The sequence below is a fragment of the Nematostella vectensis genome, chromosome 14 (genome assembly GCF_932526225.1).
Source record: "Nematostella vectensis chromosome 14, jaNemVect1.1, whole genome shotgun sequence".
NCBI lineage: Eukaryota > Metazoa > Cnidaria > Anthozoa > Actiniaria > Edwardsiidae > Nematostella > Nematostella vectensis.
Window position 1 is genome coordinate 1,884,567 of NC_064047.1, and position 14,823 is coordinate 1,899,389.

Below are 14,823 nucleotides of genomic sequence, written 5' to 3' on the forward strand. Positions count from 1 at the left end.
TAATTATCATATCTCTACCGTATATACGATATGTAGTGCTGAAGTAGTTACGTAATCTTACAAAATAAAAAAAAAACATAGTTGTTATATTTAAACAAAAGATCACGTAATGTGATAACACATACTCAGAACCGTAACGAAAACGCTTTCCAACTGCACGTTGTTACGTTGGAAAGCATTTAAGCCTAAGCACCAGAAGTATTCGCTATTTCTCTTCGCGCCTTCGTGTATCGGAAGTGCGCGACATACCCTGGTGTACAGTAATAAAAGATCACACCACGACACGTTCGATCACGCGTGTTATATAATAGCCATATTTTATGAGATGATATTACACTTCAAAGCTGAAAGGCTGTGGACGCCATCTAACGAACATAGCGCAAATCTTTTGAGGAATGGATAAGCCGGCAAGCCTGATGCATGTTGGAGCCAGCGAAAACTCTAATTTATTGGATCCTAAAAATTATCCCTTGACTAATTATCATGCCACCGACAAGTTATCGCAAGGGATTTCTTCTTTCAAAGGTAGTGATTACGTAACAACAGCCTTACGCATTGGTCCAGGGATACTCCTCAAGACAATCACAAGGGTTACAGGGTTATGGAACCCGCGCAAACGAGGCTACACAGTTATGTGCGCCGTCGTCCTGGCTCTAAACATCGCATCTATGTTAACAGAAATTATAATCCCTAGTATTTGCGGCGTCCGAAACGATGATTGCGTGACAGGCCTTACGTCACACAACGGGCATCTTAACCAGTCACGCAGTATTAGAAAAGTCTTAGAAGTAACGCTCGGGCTTGATGTATGGACTGGTTTTGCGAATTCTTTGACGTTTGCATTGTTGGTTTGTACGCTTTGGAGGACGGAGAGGGAATTCCCGTTGGCAACGCTGTCATCTGCTCACGCCAAACTTACCAAAGAATGCATTCTCATCGCCAGTTACTGGATCACATGTCCCCTTCTCATAATCCTTGCCTTTGGGTCTAGAATAGCTGCCGTTGAATACGAAAAACGACACATTATAGGCGCTCTTAGCGCATGCGTGTTCATCATTTACGTAACAGCATTCACATGTTGCAGCGCATTTCTCATTTTGACATGCGCACTCGGAAGGCTTGTTGACAAGTTTTCCCAAGAGCTCTGTGACATGCGCAGTGGGGACATCAATGACGTCATTCGCATGCATCAGAGACTCTCCCGACAGCTGCTGACAGCGTGTCGTTATTTGATGCGGTGGTTCATCGTGCATTGGGTCGTATTTGGCGTTAATTGTCTCGCCGTGTTTGCATTTGATGCAATGCACTTCTCGCTGTTGTCCCGCGTGTTTCGAGGGGCGCCCGCGGGGTACATAGTGACTGTTCTTTTCATGAACTTCCTGATTTTCCTCGTGCCTTGCGTGTCCGCCTCGCGTGTAACGTGGAAATGCGATGGGCTGCTGTACAGTATCAACAACCGGTGCTCCCACGAGTGGAATGAGGGTCACGCGTTTCGCGATCGCGCAAGCTTAAACGAGTTTCTCTTTTATGCGGAGCGTAGCAAGTGCGGATACAGAATCGGGAATATGATGTTTGGTTCAAGTGCTACTTGGATGTCCGTTTTTCTTGGAATTCTAGGAATAGGAATAAGACTCGTAATATACATGAAATAAGAGAAATGAGTTTACATGATGTCATTCCAAGCTAATGTTTTCCTATTCCTTCTTTTTTTCCTTCTTTTTTTCCTTATAATACCTTGACTAGCCCCTCCCCTTACGCACCTGTTATGTCATATATCTCATTATCATGTCCATTTCATTAATTGCTTCCCAGAAATTCACATGATTTGACACATTTAAATGCACACACTTCTTGTTTATTTCGATTCGCCGATAAACCTAACACCTACCGGAAAACCAGCAAAGTAGAAGACATTTAGAATATTAAACAAACAGAGCCTGTATTTGTCTTAAATCGAAATGTAATGTCGAAATGTCTTAAATGGAAATTAAATATACGCGCGTGAGATGGATTATAAGCGCGTGCATTTTGGCCTTCGAGAGGGAAGAGCCCAATGCGCATAAGGACGCGCTCTCGGTTTCCTTAGAAAACCTAGGTTAGGTTACGTAGAAGCTCAGATTACGCAATGCAGCTTCGACAGGTTCCCTAGCCATATCAGAGGGAATTTTGTGGTTTATTATCAGAATTTAGCCTACCAAGATATCATAAATTTTTATCCTCTCTCTTCGCCTACAAACGCTGTTCCTTCTGCCCTTGCGCGCGATCCAAGGATGTACAAGTTGGATGTACGATGGTTATCAGCTCGTACCTAGGCCCTCTCGTACTGAGCTCTGGTGTTTCTGATATGGTTACTTTGATCGATGATTCTCATGGCGAAGAGTGAAACCGTGTTTTCTTATCCTTTCACGTACTACAAAGGCACAAGGCCGCCGCGTTTATCCGCTGTGTAGCGGCTTCCACCTGTTATAGCTAGAAAATGGATGATTACTTTGAAAATGCGATGGAGTCAAGCTGACTCGCCAGGAAAAGTGTTGAATCTCGCGTGTCTACCTCTTTGCTTGCGATTTAAACGATAATTATTGTTTGGTATTGTGTAGAGTGAAAGGCGATGCTTTCGGTCAGGTAAGTAGATAAGTGGCAAGTTTTTGCCTACACGTTGCGTTTTCACGTCTTTCAAAAAGTCACACGCAGTGTGATCGTTTGACTAATTACAATTGTCATGGTCCTCGGCACTTCTCTCTTACGACTCGTTATTTTTCTCAATATTTGCGTAAATATTTGCCTAAGTTTTGTATTTTATTCGATATTAAAGTAAGTATAAATTTACACTATATTTGAAGCTAATATTATTTGAGATATATTTTCAAGGAGCCTCGGAGCGTGCAATCGATAGAATCGATATTAATCGATTTCAATCGATAAAATTTGTTAAATGTATCGGTAATCGATCGTAATCGATAGAAAAAAAATGTGAGAAAAATCGATAATTATCGATTATTCTGATCAGTTTATATCGATTTATAAAAAAAGGACAAGTCTGGCAATTTCACAATTTTTTTTTAATCCTAATGTGCAAACAAAACTTGAAAACTAAAGGAACCAACACCAACTAGCAGTAGCCACAGTAACCACAGAAGATAAAGAATGGGACATACGCAAGCCTATTACAATTGACGGGTAATTGAAGAAAAACATCAGTTTATATCTTTATCTGATGGTCTTGAGTTTTGTCGAGATCTGCATTCTACTCTTGGCGTGTCTGCACGCCTCAATTTTTTTCACGCCCTCTATCCCTTTGCTATGCAGGCTATTTTTTTTTTTTGCAGCCAAAGCCGACAATCAGGGTGGTAAAGGGTATTTTGTGAAACAAGATTTTGCCATTTCTCACCATCGAAAAACATGAAATCGTCTATTTCGACATCGTGAAACGTGATTTCACAATTTATAAGGCCATTTTTCGGTCCACAAAACGTGAAAAGCCATTTTGCACGGTCCGTGAAACGTGATCCAGACCCCCTTTACTACCCTGGACAATTAAAAAACATATTCTGTTGTATATTTACATAAAAGAAACAGTGAGCAAGGCAAACTACATATACACTTTTTTATTATGAGAACGTCTATGAATAGACTTTTAGCCTGTTCTTACGCCATGGGAAAATTTGAGCCTCAGTGTCTTATAAAAAAGGCTTATCAAGAAAATTATTGTCGCTTGCACAGAGCGATAGGTACGGATAAAATCGATAGCCTTAATTGGGAAGAATTTTGTGAGTATCGATTAATATCGATCATCCGATACAATTGATGTCAATAAATCAAGGATTGTCCATTGATTTCCATTTATCGATCAGTTTTTTTTTAAATTTTTATTGATTTCACACTCCAGGAATGAGCAGTCCCTTCTGTGCATTTATTAATTTATTAATTTGTTTATTTCTCTTATACAGTAAAACTAGAGTATAATTTGTGTATATTTACATCAAACCCTTTTAATTATGCTAAGTAATTTTATAGATGGTTAAGCACAAGGGAACAATCAAAGGAGATAAGTTCAAGTGAGTGGGCAGTACGTTACCTAAGTTCGGGTTGTCAGGGTTACCTTATATGCAAAGAATGACTAAGACAGCATCCCCATACATATTAGTATATACTTATATTAAATTTACTAGACATTTACTAGGCAAGTCTACTACCAACCCCAGAAAATCTCAAGGCTTGAGAATTCTTGTTTGGGGGGAGGGTTGGGGTATATTCATTTTTTGAGGGGTTGGTATACCCTCACAGAAAGCTTTCGCATACCAATTCACTTATAGATCTCACAAGGGTGTTAGATAAATTGCGCTACATATGCAAGGATTTAAATGATTGTTTCTAATATTTTAATAAAAAATAGGCAAAATGTTGATTTTCAACACTAATTTTTCAGGAGCAATAAAAATCACTTAAAAGCAGAGGAGATTTGGTGCTTCAAGCGGGAGAGAGGGAGAGTTCAAAATCTCCGCCTAATGCGGGAGAGTTGACAAGTATGACATGATTTCCATGTTTCAGATTTCAAAGAATCATGAAAACGGCTAAGATTATTGGTGTGTTTACTGAATACACCTAAGTGACAAGCCTTGGTGGCCATGTCAGATGAGGGCTCATCTACCAGTCCTCTACAGCAGCCCATAGAGGAGCCTTACCCTGAGGGGGGAAGGGGTTGGGTTGTTTGCGCTGCTGCATTCTTCGCCATGTTCACTGTGTTTGGGATTCATATATCCTATGGTGTTATCTACGCAAATTTGGTGGATGAACATGGCTTTGGAGAGGCAGAATCAGGTAGGGTTACAAGCTTGCATTGTATTCCCCTCCTTAATATTTTTATGAATCATGTTCATGAACATTGTCCTATGGTATATGGTATATCACAGCTTTCCCCTCATTAGTATCTTTTTTGTTCTAAATGTCCAGGCAGAACAAAGGGAGGATCTATTAGAAGGTTCCCCAGATAAAACAACTAAAATAAAATATTCACAAATTTTATGCAGAATTCAGTGTTTTGTAACTTATGTATAATTTTTCCCTTAGTCAATTATTAGTACTAACAAAGGCATTTTTGATATGCCAGCGTACACTTGCCATTTAGTTGCCTAGTTCTAACCTGCACAAACTAGGAATAAGCTATCCTTTTAATTGACTCCTTCATAGTCTTCTGAATCAGTAAATCAAGAAAAGGGGGAAAAGGAATTGCAAAGCATTTCTTTAAATATGGGCTTCCTGTGAAACCAAAAAAACAGAGGTCCCAATATATGAAAAATAATATTAAATGACCCGAATACAGTTGTCCCTTTAGTAATTTTCAACTCAAGGTTAACCTCCTTTTTCTCTTCTCAGCCTGGATTGGTTCTGTAGCAGGAAGCCTTAACTTTCTCTGTGGTCCTGTAGCAAGCTTTCTGTGTGATCGGTATGGCTGCCGATCAGTGGCATTCATTGGTGGTATCCTATCTGTCCTTGGTCTCTTCCTAACATCCTTTGTCCAAAACCCCGGCAAAATGTATGTGACGTATGGACTCCTGTGGGGGGTTGGGTCAGGGCTTTCATTCACTCCTTCAATCATAGTTCTTGGACAGTACTTCCGCAAGAGGTTTCCTCTGGCCAATGGGATTGCCTCCTCAGGGTCTGGCATTGGTGGTCTCCTTGCAGCTCCCTTCATACAGTTTTTACTTTCCAACTTTGGTTGGCAAAACTCAATGAGAATTTTAGCATGTATTGCAAATATTCTATGGATTGGGGCGTTGCTGTATGGCCAACCTAAAACCTCACATGGGGGACCAACTAATACCACAGACGGAGGCCAGAGGCCTTTATTCACAATATGGAGAAGCAAGCCGTTTGTTCTGCTAGTTGTAGCAGTGGGAATGTTTCAACTCTGCTATCCAGTTCCCTACACGCACTTGGTAAGGAAAAGGTTTTATATTCACCCTCTGCTCTCATTTGTTTCTAATCGTTCACTAATAGTTGTGCCATACACTTCAGTGCATAATCAAACAAACTATTAAAACTATTGCAAAATAAGGGAACTATTAGATACAAATAGAAGCAATGCTGGCAGAGAGTACAAATCCAATTAATTTTGAGATTAGACATCCAGGTAGCCGTATACATGCTCTCTTTTTTTTTTTTTGATAGAAATTGGGGATACTGGCATTTCAGTGGCACGCAGAAAAATTAAAGAATTGGTGTTAGCTTCAATGTTAGTGTCCAATACAACAAAAGCAAACAATGCCATGCTGACATTTTCAGAGGTTACTCACACCTGATTTGCATAGAGTAGTTAGGTCATATTCAATTTTACTACTATTTATTACATTTACAACTTATACTCTTTAGACTTCCAGCCTTGGACCAGACGATTCCATATTTTAAAGTTTCACTGAAACCTTTTTTTGTAAACAATAGCAAAGGGTTCAAGTAGCCTGTGTTGACTGCCAAACATTTTCCGGGGTAAAGTTTGGCTGTCAACGCAAGCTAGACTCAAGCCGTTGATCAACATTCTTCTACACCACCCTACTGGGGGAAAGATAAAATAGCCCCTTTCTACTCATGTTACATCTAACTATGATGATACTAATTTATGATACTTTTTATAGGTAAAATTCACTGAAGACATCGGTATCCCGTCATCGAAAGGGGCGTGGCTTCTGGGCATCCTGTCAATTACCACCACCGTCAGCAAAATCCTGTTTGGCAAAATCAGCGAGTGTGCCTGTGTCAACAGGCGACTTCTCCTTCAGACGGCCATGTTTGCCATGGGCCTGGGTACTAGTCTGTGCCCGCTGGCTACTGGGTACGCAGGCGTGCTTAGCTATGCCATTGTTTACGGCATGTTTGATGGATGCTTTGTGGGACAGGTACCTGTGGTGACTGCCGATGTCGTCGGGCATGCGCGGTTGTCACAGGCTGTTGGAAATATGTTTGGAGCGATAGCTTTGCCAATGAGTTTTGGGCCACCAATTGCAGGTAAGAAACTGTGACATGAAAAACCGTCCGTATTTTTTTGGCGTATACCGTAATGATTCGGGCGCTTATTATTATTTTTTTCCGGTCTTAAAGGGAGGGGCGCTTATTCCAAAATTTGAGGTCGAAGAGGTGCTTATTGGGGAGGGGGGGTTTATTTAATTGAAGGCGCTTATTCGAATCATTATGGAAGGTCAGTTCTTTAAAAATATCACGTAGCCATTTGCCGATGGTGTGTGTAGTGTAGGCATATATTTCATCTGCAAAATGTATAGGATCTTGCGGTTCTTCCCGCTTTATGGCTGTACATTTCTACTTGGTAAGTTCAATGAATTGGGCAGATCAAAAAAGGCTTTAAAAAAAATTTCGCGAAAGCTTTCAAAAAGACAAAATCTATTTATTATTTTTATGATAGAGATATATACGTACGATGGTACTGAATAACGTGACCTCTTCCCAGGCTGGCTGTACCATGGGTTCGGCTCCTACAACGGAGCTTTCCACATGGCCGGAGGCATTGCAATCTTCACCTCCTTACTACTCTTCCTCATACCATATATGGCAGCGAAACAAAAGGCGTTTGACGTCACTGATGACGTCATGCATGACATCATGGGCCCCTTATCCCATGATGCCGGGCGTTACGGGACAGACGGGCTGATAGCCATGTCGTGCGCGCGGTCTTCTAAGAGCGGTTCGTATGCGGTGTGGTACGCGATGTCCGTCAGACGACAGTCGTACACAGAAGCGGTCAGGCTATCTTCAGACGAGGAGCGCCTGACTGTTGTTCAGACGGAGACGGTGCTCTGACTGGACAAGCGAGGAGCGCCTGACTATTGTTCAAGAGAGACACTGTTCTTATTGGACAAGGGAGGAACGCCTGACTGTTGTTCAAGAGAGACATGCTCTGATTGGACAAGCGAGGGACGTCTGAGGGTTGCACAGATAGACAAGGCACAATGAATGCATGATATCGAAAAAAATATAGATTTTCTCATTAGATAAATTATTTGTAAGAATATACATGACTTCGAAAATATATATAATATATCATATATAATATATAATAAGTATAATATATAATAAGTCACTCTGAGGAAGGCTGTTGTACTCAGCCGAAATATAGGTGCTGCTGATCATAACAAAGTGTTTTCTCTTGTTATTAGTTAAATTGTATCGAGAATCTAGTTTTGACAACACAAAGAGATGCTTGTGATTTATATATATATATATATATATATATATGAATCGAAATCAATCGGGGAGTAACTTGACCGGTTTCCTGTGGTGAGCATGCTAAATGCGGAAACTGAAAACTGTAATTCATGGAAGAATTCATTCGTTCTCAGCTCCTCGCGTTGTGCGTTCGTCGAATCGCCACAGGACATTCGAGAAGCCTTGGTACTTTCGGGGCAATAGCCATGTCTGCTTGAGGGAACTATGTAATAACGACGCAGGTTAATTTAGGGTATAAAGTATATTTATTTATATAAGCTCGAATTATTTGCAGTTTCACATTATGTATTTATTAGAAAAATTTAATTACAATATATTAATGTGGTACTTACTTTCTATCTTTATCCAAGCACTAGATTGGTTTTTAAAATCCCGTGCAACAAAATGTAATAGTTTAGAGTGATTTTTATTAACTGCGCTTTAGCGTATTACACTTTGTTGTGATCTGATTCTATTGTTCCCTTTTGTGTTTTACTGACAATTACCCTTTGACTATCACACTTTGTTTCACGGGTTTATGAAAACCACTCTGGGTGTAATAGTCAAGCCAGAACAAAAGAGAACAAAGGTATGACCCTGTAGTACTTAATAAACTAAATAGTTTTGGGTTTTTGAAAACCACTCTATCATCAAGTATTTCACGGGTTTTTGAAAACCACTCTACCATTGCTATCATCTTTATCACCATAAAAAAGACCTGTTGCAATACATGTTACGGCACTGATGCTCGTGCGAGACCACACTCCTTTTAAAAAAACAACTCCCCTAAAGTACGTCTGCCTTAGGATGTGCGTACGGCATCAAGGACGAGTACTTATTCGGAGAAATGAGACATTACGTGGGTACCCGACGAATAGATTGACTAGATGACTCGAATAGTTTAGAATGTGATTGAGTTTTGACTTTTCTGTGTATTTGGATAGAAAACGCTGATATGTAGATGTGTGTAGTGACTTATTTTCCGGATACGAAATGGTTTGTGAAGTATAATGAGAAGTAGCTGCCATTTCCAAACCATTCCTAAGTCAGTGAATTACTGCTGGATCCCAGTCTGCATTTATCTATAGACAAACCCCTGGCCATTGCTTTGTATGAGAACTGTAGTGTCACGAGACCGCGCGTGTAAACGAACGAGACTATGGTACCTAGTGTATCGCGTGTGAGATCATGTAAAACAATTTGCTTGAAATTGGTTGAAGCTTGTCGGTCGGCATGTATAGTTTTCTTAACCGTGTGTAACTGCGAGTAGCTTGTTGTTGATGGGGATTGCCTCACGCAATTATTTCTACATTTTGCGGCTTAACGCAAGAGTTCACCTATAGATTTTGTAGCAGCTATTTGTGCTCTCGCGCGTGAGTTAACGTGTAGACGCATTATTTCTTTTAAGGCTCCCTGCGTGTGTTGACGTTTAGATTTATAGCCCTTATTCGCAGCTTCACGCGAGTTCGTGCACAGATGAAGACACCATACGTGTTTTTACGCGTGGGTTGATACGTAGACGTTGGGCCTACACGCGTGTCATCACGTGTAGATGTAAATGTCATTCGCGTTTTCACGCGTGTGTTCACGAGTTGATGTAGACGTCATTCGTGTCTTCACGCGTCGGTTGACATGCAGACGTTTTCTGGCCAAGAAGAGTGAGTTTACGTGTAGACAAAGTCGTTATGCGCATCTGCGTGAGTTTACGTGTAGACAAAGTCGTTATGCGCATCTGCGTGAGTTTACGTGTAGACAAAGTCGTTATGCGCATCTGCGTGAGTTTACGTGTAGACAAAGTCGTTATGCGCATCTGCGTGAGTTTACGTGTAGACAAAGTCGTTATGCGCATCTGCGTGAGTTTACGTGTAGACAAAGTCGTTATGCGCATCTGCGTGAGTTTAAGTGTAGACAAAGTCGTTATGCGCATCTGCGTGAGTTTACGTGTAGACAAAGTCGTTATGCGCATCTGCGTGAGTTTACGTGTAGACAAAGTCGTTATGCGCATCTGCGTGAGTTTACGTGTAGACAAAGTCGTTATGCGCATCTGCGTGAGTTTACGTGTAGACAAAGTCGTTATGCGCATCTGCGTGAGTTTACGTGTAGACAAAGTCGTTATGCGCATCTGCGTGAGTTTACGTGTAGACAAAGTCGTTATGCGCATCTGCGTGAGTTTACGTGTAGACAAAGTCGTTATGCGCATCTGCGTGAGTTTACGTGTAGACAAAGTCGTTATGCGCATCTGCGTGAGTTTACGTGTAGACAAAGTCGTTATGCGCATCTGCGTGAGTTTACGTGTAGACAAAGTCGTTATGCGCATCTGCGTGAGTTTACGTGTAGACAAAGTCGTTATGCGCATCTGCGTGCAGCTTATCGCTGATGGCGATCGCCTGCTCGATGTCCTTGATGAGATTACTCGCTCCTAAAATACTCAGCAACTGGAAATAAAATCAGACAATTCAGCTAATCAACAGGTTTACAGCAAATTTCTCCATTTGACCTTGGGCCAGCCCAGGCTGAGTTCTTGTACCGGGTTTCCTGTGCACGGAGATAAATCGTGTTTCCTATGACGTCACCAATGTCAACCACAGGAAGCCCAAGAAGAAACGCTACGGGATTAGGCTGGGGCCAGCATAAATGCAGCTTTTGCGTTTACCTGAATTGCGGCGAAACCAAATGCAAGTCCGCCAATAATGTGCAGGTTCTCCACCATCCAGTCAGATAAGCTATCGACACACCCCCTGACGTAGATTACGCTAGATGCTTCTAGTACCTAAGGACATGTAATCGCAAAGATCGTAACGATTATCACAAGCTATTTACACATCACATTTGTAGATTACGCTCGTTGCTTCTAATACCTAAGGGCATATCATCGCAAAGATCGTAACGATTATCGCACAAGCTATCTACACACCACTTGTCGTAGATTACGCTCGATGCTTCGTGACGAGCCCTTGGTATATCTCATATCCCTTACATATACCCGGCCTGTTCTGATCAAAAGTTTCTTGGTATATACTTCATTGGGAACGATGAAAGGGCCTTAGACTAGGGCTAGGCCTGATTAATTGAACAAATCCGAACAAAATACCAATCGAACGCAATAGAACTTCAATCGTTCACGCAGCCAATTCGGATCGCGCGCGCAACATCGTGAAAACCGCAAATGGTATACGAGAAGGGTGAACGCTAGAAAGCTAACCCCCCTCCATGTTCTTGTTAGCGAATCATGCGTGATTTACTTACGCTTTTTTCTCTACGAACTCCAAATCCACACTGAGTATTAATCTGATCCTGAAATCAGAAAAAATAAACATTTGACAGGGCGCCGTATGTATGCTGCCGAGGAAATTGTGTAAAAGGAAAAGGTGAAAAGCCTTCTCGGAGTGGGACCGAAAAAAGGCATGAGCCGGCAAAATCTAGGACATTCCAATGGTTTTCTGAAATCCCCTCATCCAGATCTGCACCTGCTTTGCCCCTCCCCCCTTGACCACAGTTGGGCCACACCCCTTACCTCAACACAGCATGAATGCGGAACACCACATGCCTCGACAGCCTGCGCACTACAATTGAAGTACTTGTTATGATTCCAGTCGTGATAAGAGTAACCACCACAGCACTTGAGGTTACTCTGAATCCCATCTATGGCATTTTGAAGGTCTAGGTCATCTTGATAATGGACCACAAAGAGCTTGATGGCTGAAGACACTTTGCTTCTAGTCTGAAGAATAAAAAAACAAAAGGGCACCATAGTATACCTATTTAAAAAATATGAATTTCCAAATGCAGTTCAATGACCAATAGCTGCTTATTGGTACTAATTACTTGTGAGAATAGAGGTGTGGATAATCAGATCATAAGAACATGTTTTTTATTGGATCGGTTCCCTTAATTCATAGAGCGGCCACTATGGAACACTGCACACACAAAGCAAAACACCACAGAAATGTTAGTGACATTGATTGGTGACCAAAGATATATGTATCTAAGAGCTCATCAGTGCTGTTTCACACCTACCTCCTCAACAAAGAAAAATGACAAGAATCCAGCAATTATTTCTGATGTGAAGAGGACAGCTAGCACCACCATGTACTGTAAGGGATGAAAGAAAAAAAAATATGAAATAACAGATTTTGATTTTCTATTTTTTTCTGAAATATGAAAAATGAATAAAAAATAAATCAGCCTTTTTTCTGTTTCTTTAAACAGGGCTTCTGGAATTACGCGGAAAAAAACTCAAAATTACGCGGGATTCTTTGCTAAATTATGCGCTAAATTACGCGGAAAAATCAGCTATTACGCGCTAAATTACTCGGGATTTTGCAATACATTTTTATTTAAAAATCAAAATTTTGCGTGATTCTTTACTGATTTACGCGTTAAATACACGGAATATCAACTGTTACGCCCAAGCTACGAAAGCTTTCTTTACGGCAAACGCCTGCGAGGTTATACCCTCCCCCAAAAATGAATATACCCCACCCCTCCTCCCCACAAATTCTCAAGCCTTGAGATTTTCGGAGGTTGACAGGTATGGAAATAGGGTAAAGAACCCTAAAAAAAAACACATCAGCTATGCACTTAAATGTTTTGTCTTTCAAAATTTAGCCAAATTACCCAGAAATTTGCGGATTATGCGGAGAAAGCCAAATTACGCGCTTCCGCACAAGCGCATAATTCCAGAAGCCCTGTTTAAACATTTGCCTAGCACTGCCTCCTTCTTTGGAATCCATTGGCCACCCTCTCATTTGTGTAAACTTATTATGCCCACTTCCCAGAAATCTTTTATGGCTACACCACCCTCTTCCCAGAAATATTTTATGACCACAGCCTCTTCTCATTTATCTTTTATTGCCCCTCTTTCTTAGAAAAACTGGGTAACCGCATGTTTTTTTTTTGCTCATGAAACTCCAAAACTATATGAGGCTTGATGCAACAAGTCTTTCACTAAACAATTATTAAAAACTAGCTAGGAAGCAGATCAAAAATTACATACCATAACATTTTCCACCACCCCCCTCCCATCTCCAGTTGTCAACATGGACATTGTACAAAGTAAACATCCCTTACAATTTTAAGAAGAACTCTGTTTTCCCGGAGAGCGCCAATACATCCACAGAATGCAACCAGGAACATAAAGATGCCCACCGCAATAAGGATGATTGATGGGCTTGCCACCAAGTTCCCCATGGTGTTGTACATGTCCTTCTCAGAATGTGCCCAGGACCCCACCCCAATAAACACGATGGAAACAACCTGAAGAAACAACAGTAAGGAAACACTACAAAAGGCAGCTGTAGGTGTGTACCCAGGATTTACTGAGAGGGTTGAGTGCATAGTCATAGGTATCATATGAAAAAAGATAATTTTTGACAGTCTTTCAATTGTGGCAACCAAGGGGAAAACTGTTTACAATCCTTCGATAAGAAATTACCAGCTTTTTGTGGCCAAGGAGGTTATAGCTATTGAAGAGGGGTAGGAAGTGGGGTTCAGAGGGCATAATGGCATAAAAATTCAATGATTTCACCATTTCAATTAAGCATTAAATGGAGGAGGGGGTAGGGGGGGGCTAAACATCAACCCCTAGTTATATGCAGCTGAACACCTTTTTTACTCTTCCTATTTACATTACTGTAATCGATAGAAAGACATATCATTTCTTACCCAAACTATGAAGTTCAGAGTAAAGATGAAGTATTTACTCAGACAATGGAGGTCCATCTTGAATCAGAAAATGCTGACAAACCAAAAAAGAATTAGAGTGCTAATGTTGTATTAAAACACTGCAACAAGCTTTACAGAAGAACCGAAGGACCACTCAAAGTTTGGCTAAGACAACATCTTACCTAAGCTTAGATGGAAATAGAAAATAATCAAAATAGGCCATTTAGTTAATTAAGTTATTATTTTTATACACATAAATTATTTGTACAAATTTCTCTGAACAAAATTCAATGCAATGACAACAAGCCCATCAAGAAAAAAGAAAGGTATCAGCCAAACGTTCTAATTATTTAACATATTGACTTTCATCTTTAAAATATCCTACAAGCTCTTGATAACAAACACTTGAGAAATTCAAAACAACACACGACCACAAGTAAACAAACTAGACCCAGAAATTATGCTCTATGCACATAACATTCAGCAAAGATCAGCGATTGGCATTACTGCATTCCCAAGCCGTAAATACCATGCCATAAATGTCTAATAAGAGCTTAGACAGTATGTAAAGATGACATTTCAGCAACCTACCGCTTAGACGTCAACAACTCAATAAGTACCAAAAATTTCAGAGCAAAAGTTTTCTTCGAGTTTAGGCCGGCGATTTGCAACAGCCTATACCAGAATACATCTAAATAATCAGAAAAACCACCTATATATATCAAGCAATATGAATGGTGTTCAAGTCGCCAAAAGAATTCGTTGACAACAACACAAAGTTTTAGAAACCCGATCTGTGAGCCGATATGTCACATTGTTATGATAGGTGCCGGGAAGCCTGGGGCGGGCGAAATGACTATAATATATATATATATATATTTTAATCATCCACTGTTTTATATAAGCTTTAGTCTTAAAAGGAATTTGATCATTTTGGATTTTTTTTTA

At 40.6% G+C, this 14,823-nt stretch overlaps 2 protein-coding genes across 6 annotated transcripts; one reads left to right on the forward strand and one right to left on the reverse strand.

Moving 5' to 3' along the window:
- The first annotated feature begins 2,311 nt into the window (after positions 1-2,311).
- Positions 2,312-8,559, forward strand: LOC5518799 (monocarboxylate transporter 10). Of its 3 annotated transcripts, none has more exons than XM_048721990.1 (6): positions 2,312-2,622; positions 4,015-4,055; positions 4,427-4,818; positions 5,374-5,936; positions 6,630-6,999; positions 7,457-8,559. In XM_048721990.1, exons 3-6 carry the CDS (start codon positions 4,626-4,628, stop codon positions 7,804-7,806), a joined length of 1,476 nt encoding a protein of 491 aa, XP_048577947.1. In that variant the 5' UTR covers positions 2,312-2,622; positions 4,015-4,055; positions 4,427-4,625; the 3' UTR covers positions 7,807-8,559. The 3 variants fall into 3 exon arrangements, with proteins under 3 accessions (XP_048577947.1, XP_001638729.2, XP_032219467.2); XM_001638679.3 differs by having other exon boundaries at positions 4,549-4,818; XM_032363576.2 differs by lacking the exon at positions 4,015-4,055 and having other exon boundaries at positions 4,549-4,818.
- LOC5518800 (tetraspanin-33) lies at positions 8,459-14,690 on the reverse strand. Of its 3 annotated transcripts, none has more exons than XM_048721992.1 (9): positions 14,467-14,690; positions 13,876-13,948; positions 13,282-13,467; positions 12,229-12,303; positions 11,726-11,932; positions 11,458-11,505; positions 10,865-10,981; positions 10,570-10,646; positions 8,459-9,904 (listed from the first exon to the last, which is right to left on the reverse strand). In XM_048721992.1, the coding sequence occupies exons 2-9, from the start codon at positions 13,930-13,932 to the stop codon at positions 9,895-9,897; spliced, it is 777 nt and encodes a 258-aa protein (XP_048577949.1). In that variant the 5' UTR covers positions 13,933-13,948; positions 14,467-14,690; the 3' UTR covers positions 8,459-9,894. The 3 variants fall into 3 exon arrangements, with proteins under 3 accessions (XP_048577949.1, XP_048577948.1, XP_048577950.1); XM_048721991.1 differs by having other exon boundaries at positions 8,459-10,528; positions 10,568-10,646; XM_048721993.1 differs by having other exon boundaries at positions 8,459-10,646; positions 13,360-13,467.
- Positions 14,691-14,823: the final 133 nt, after the last annotated feature.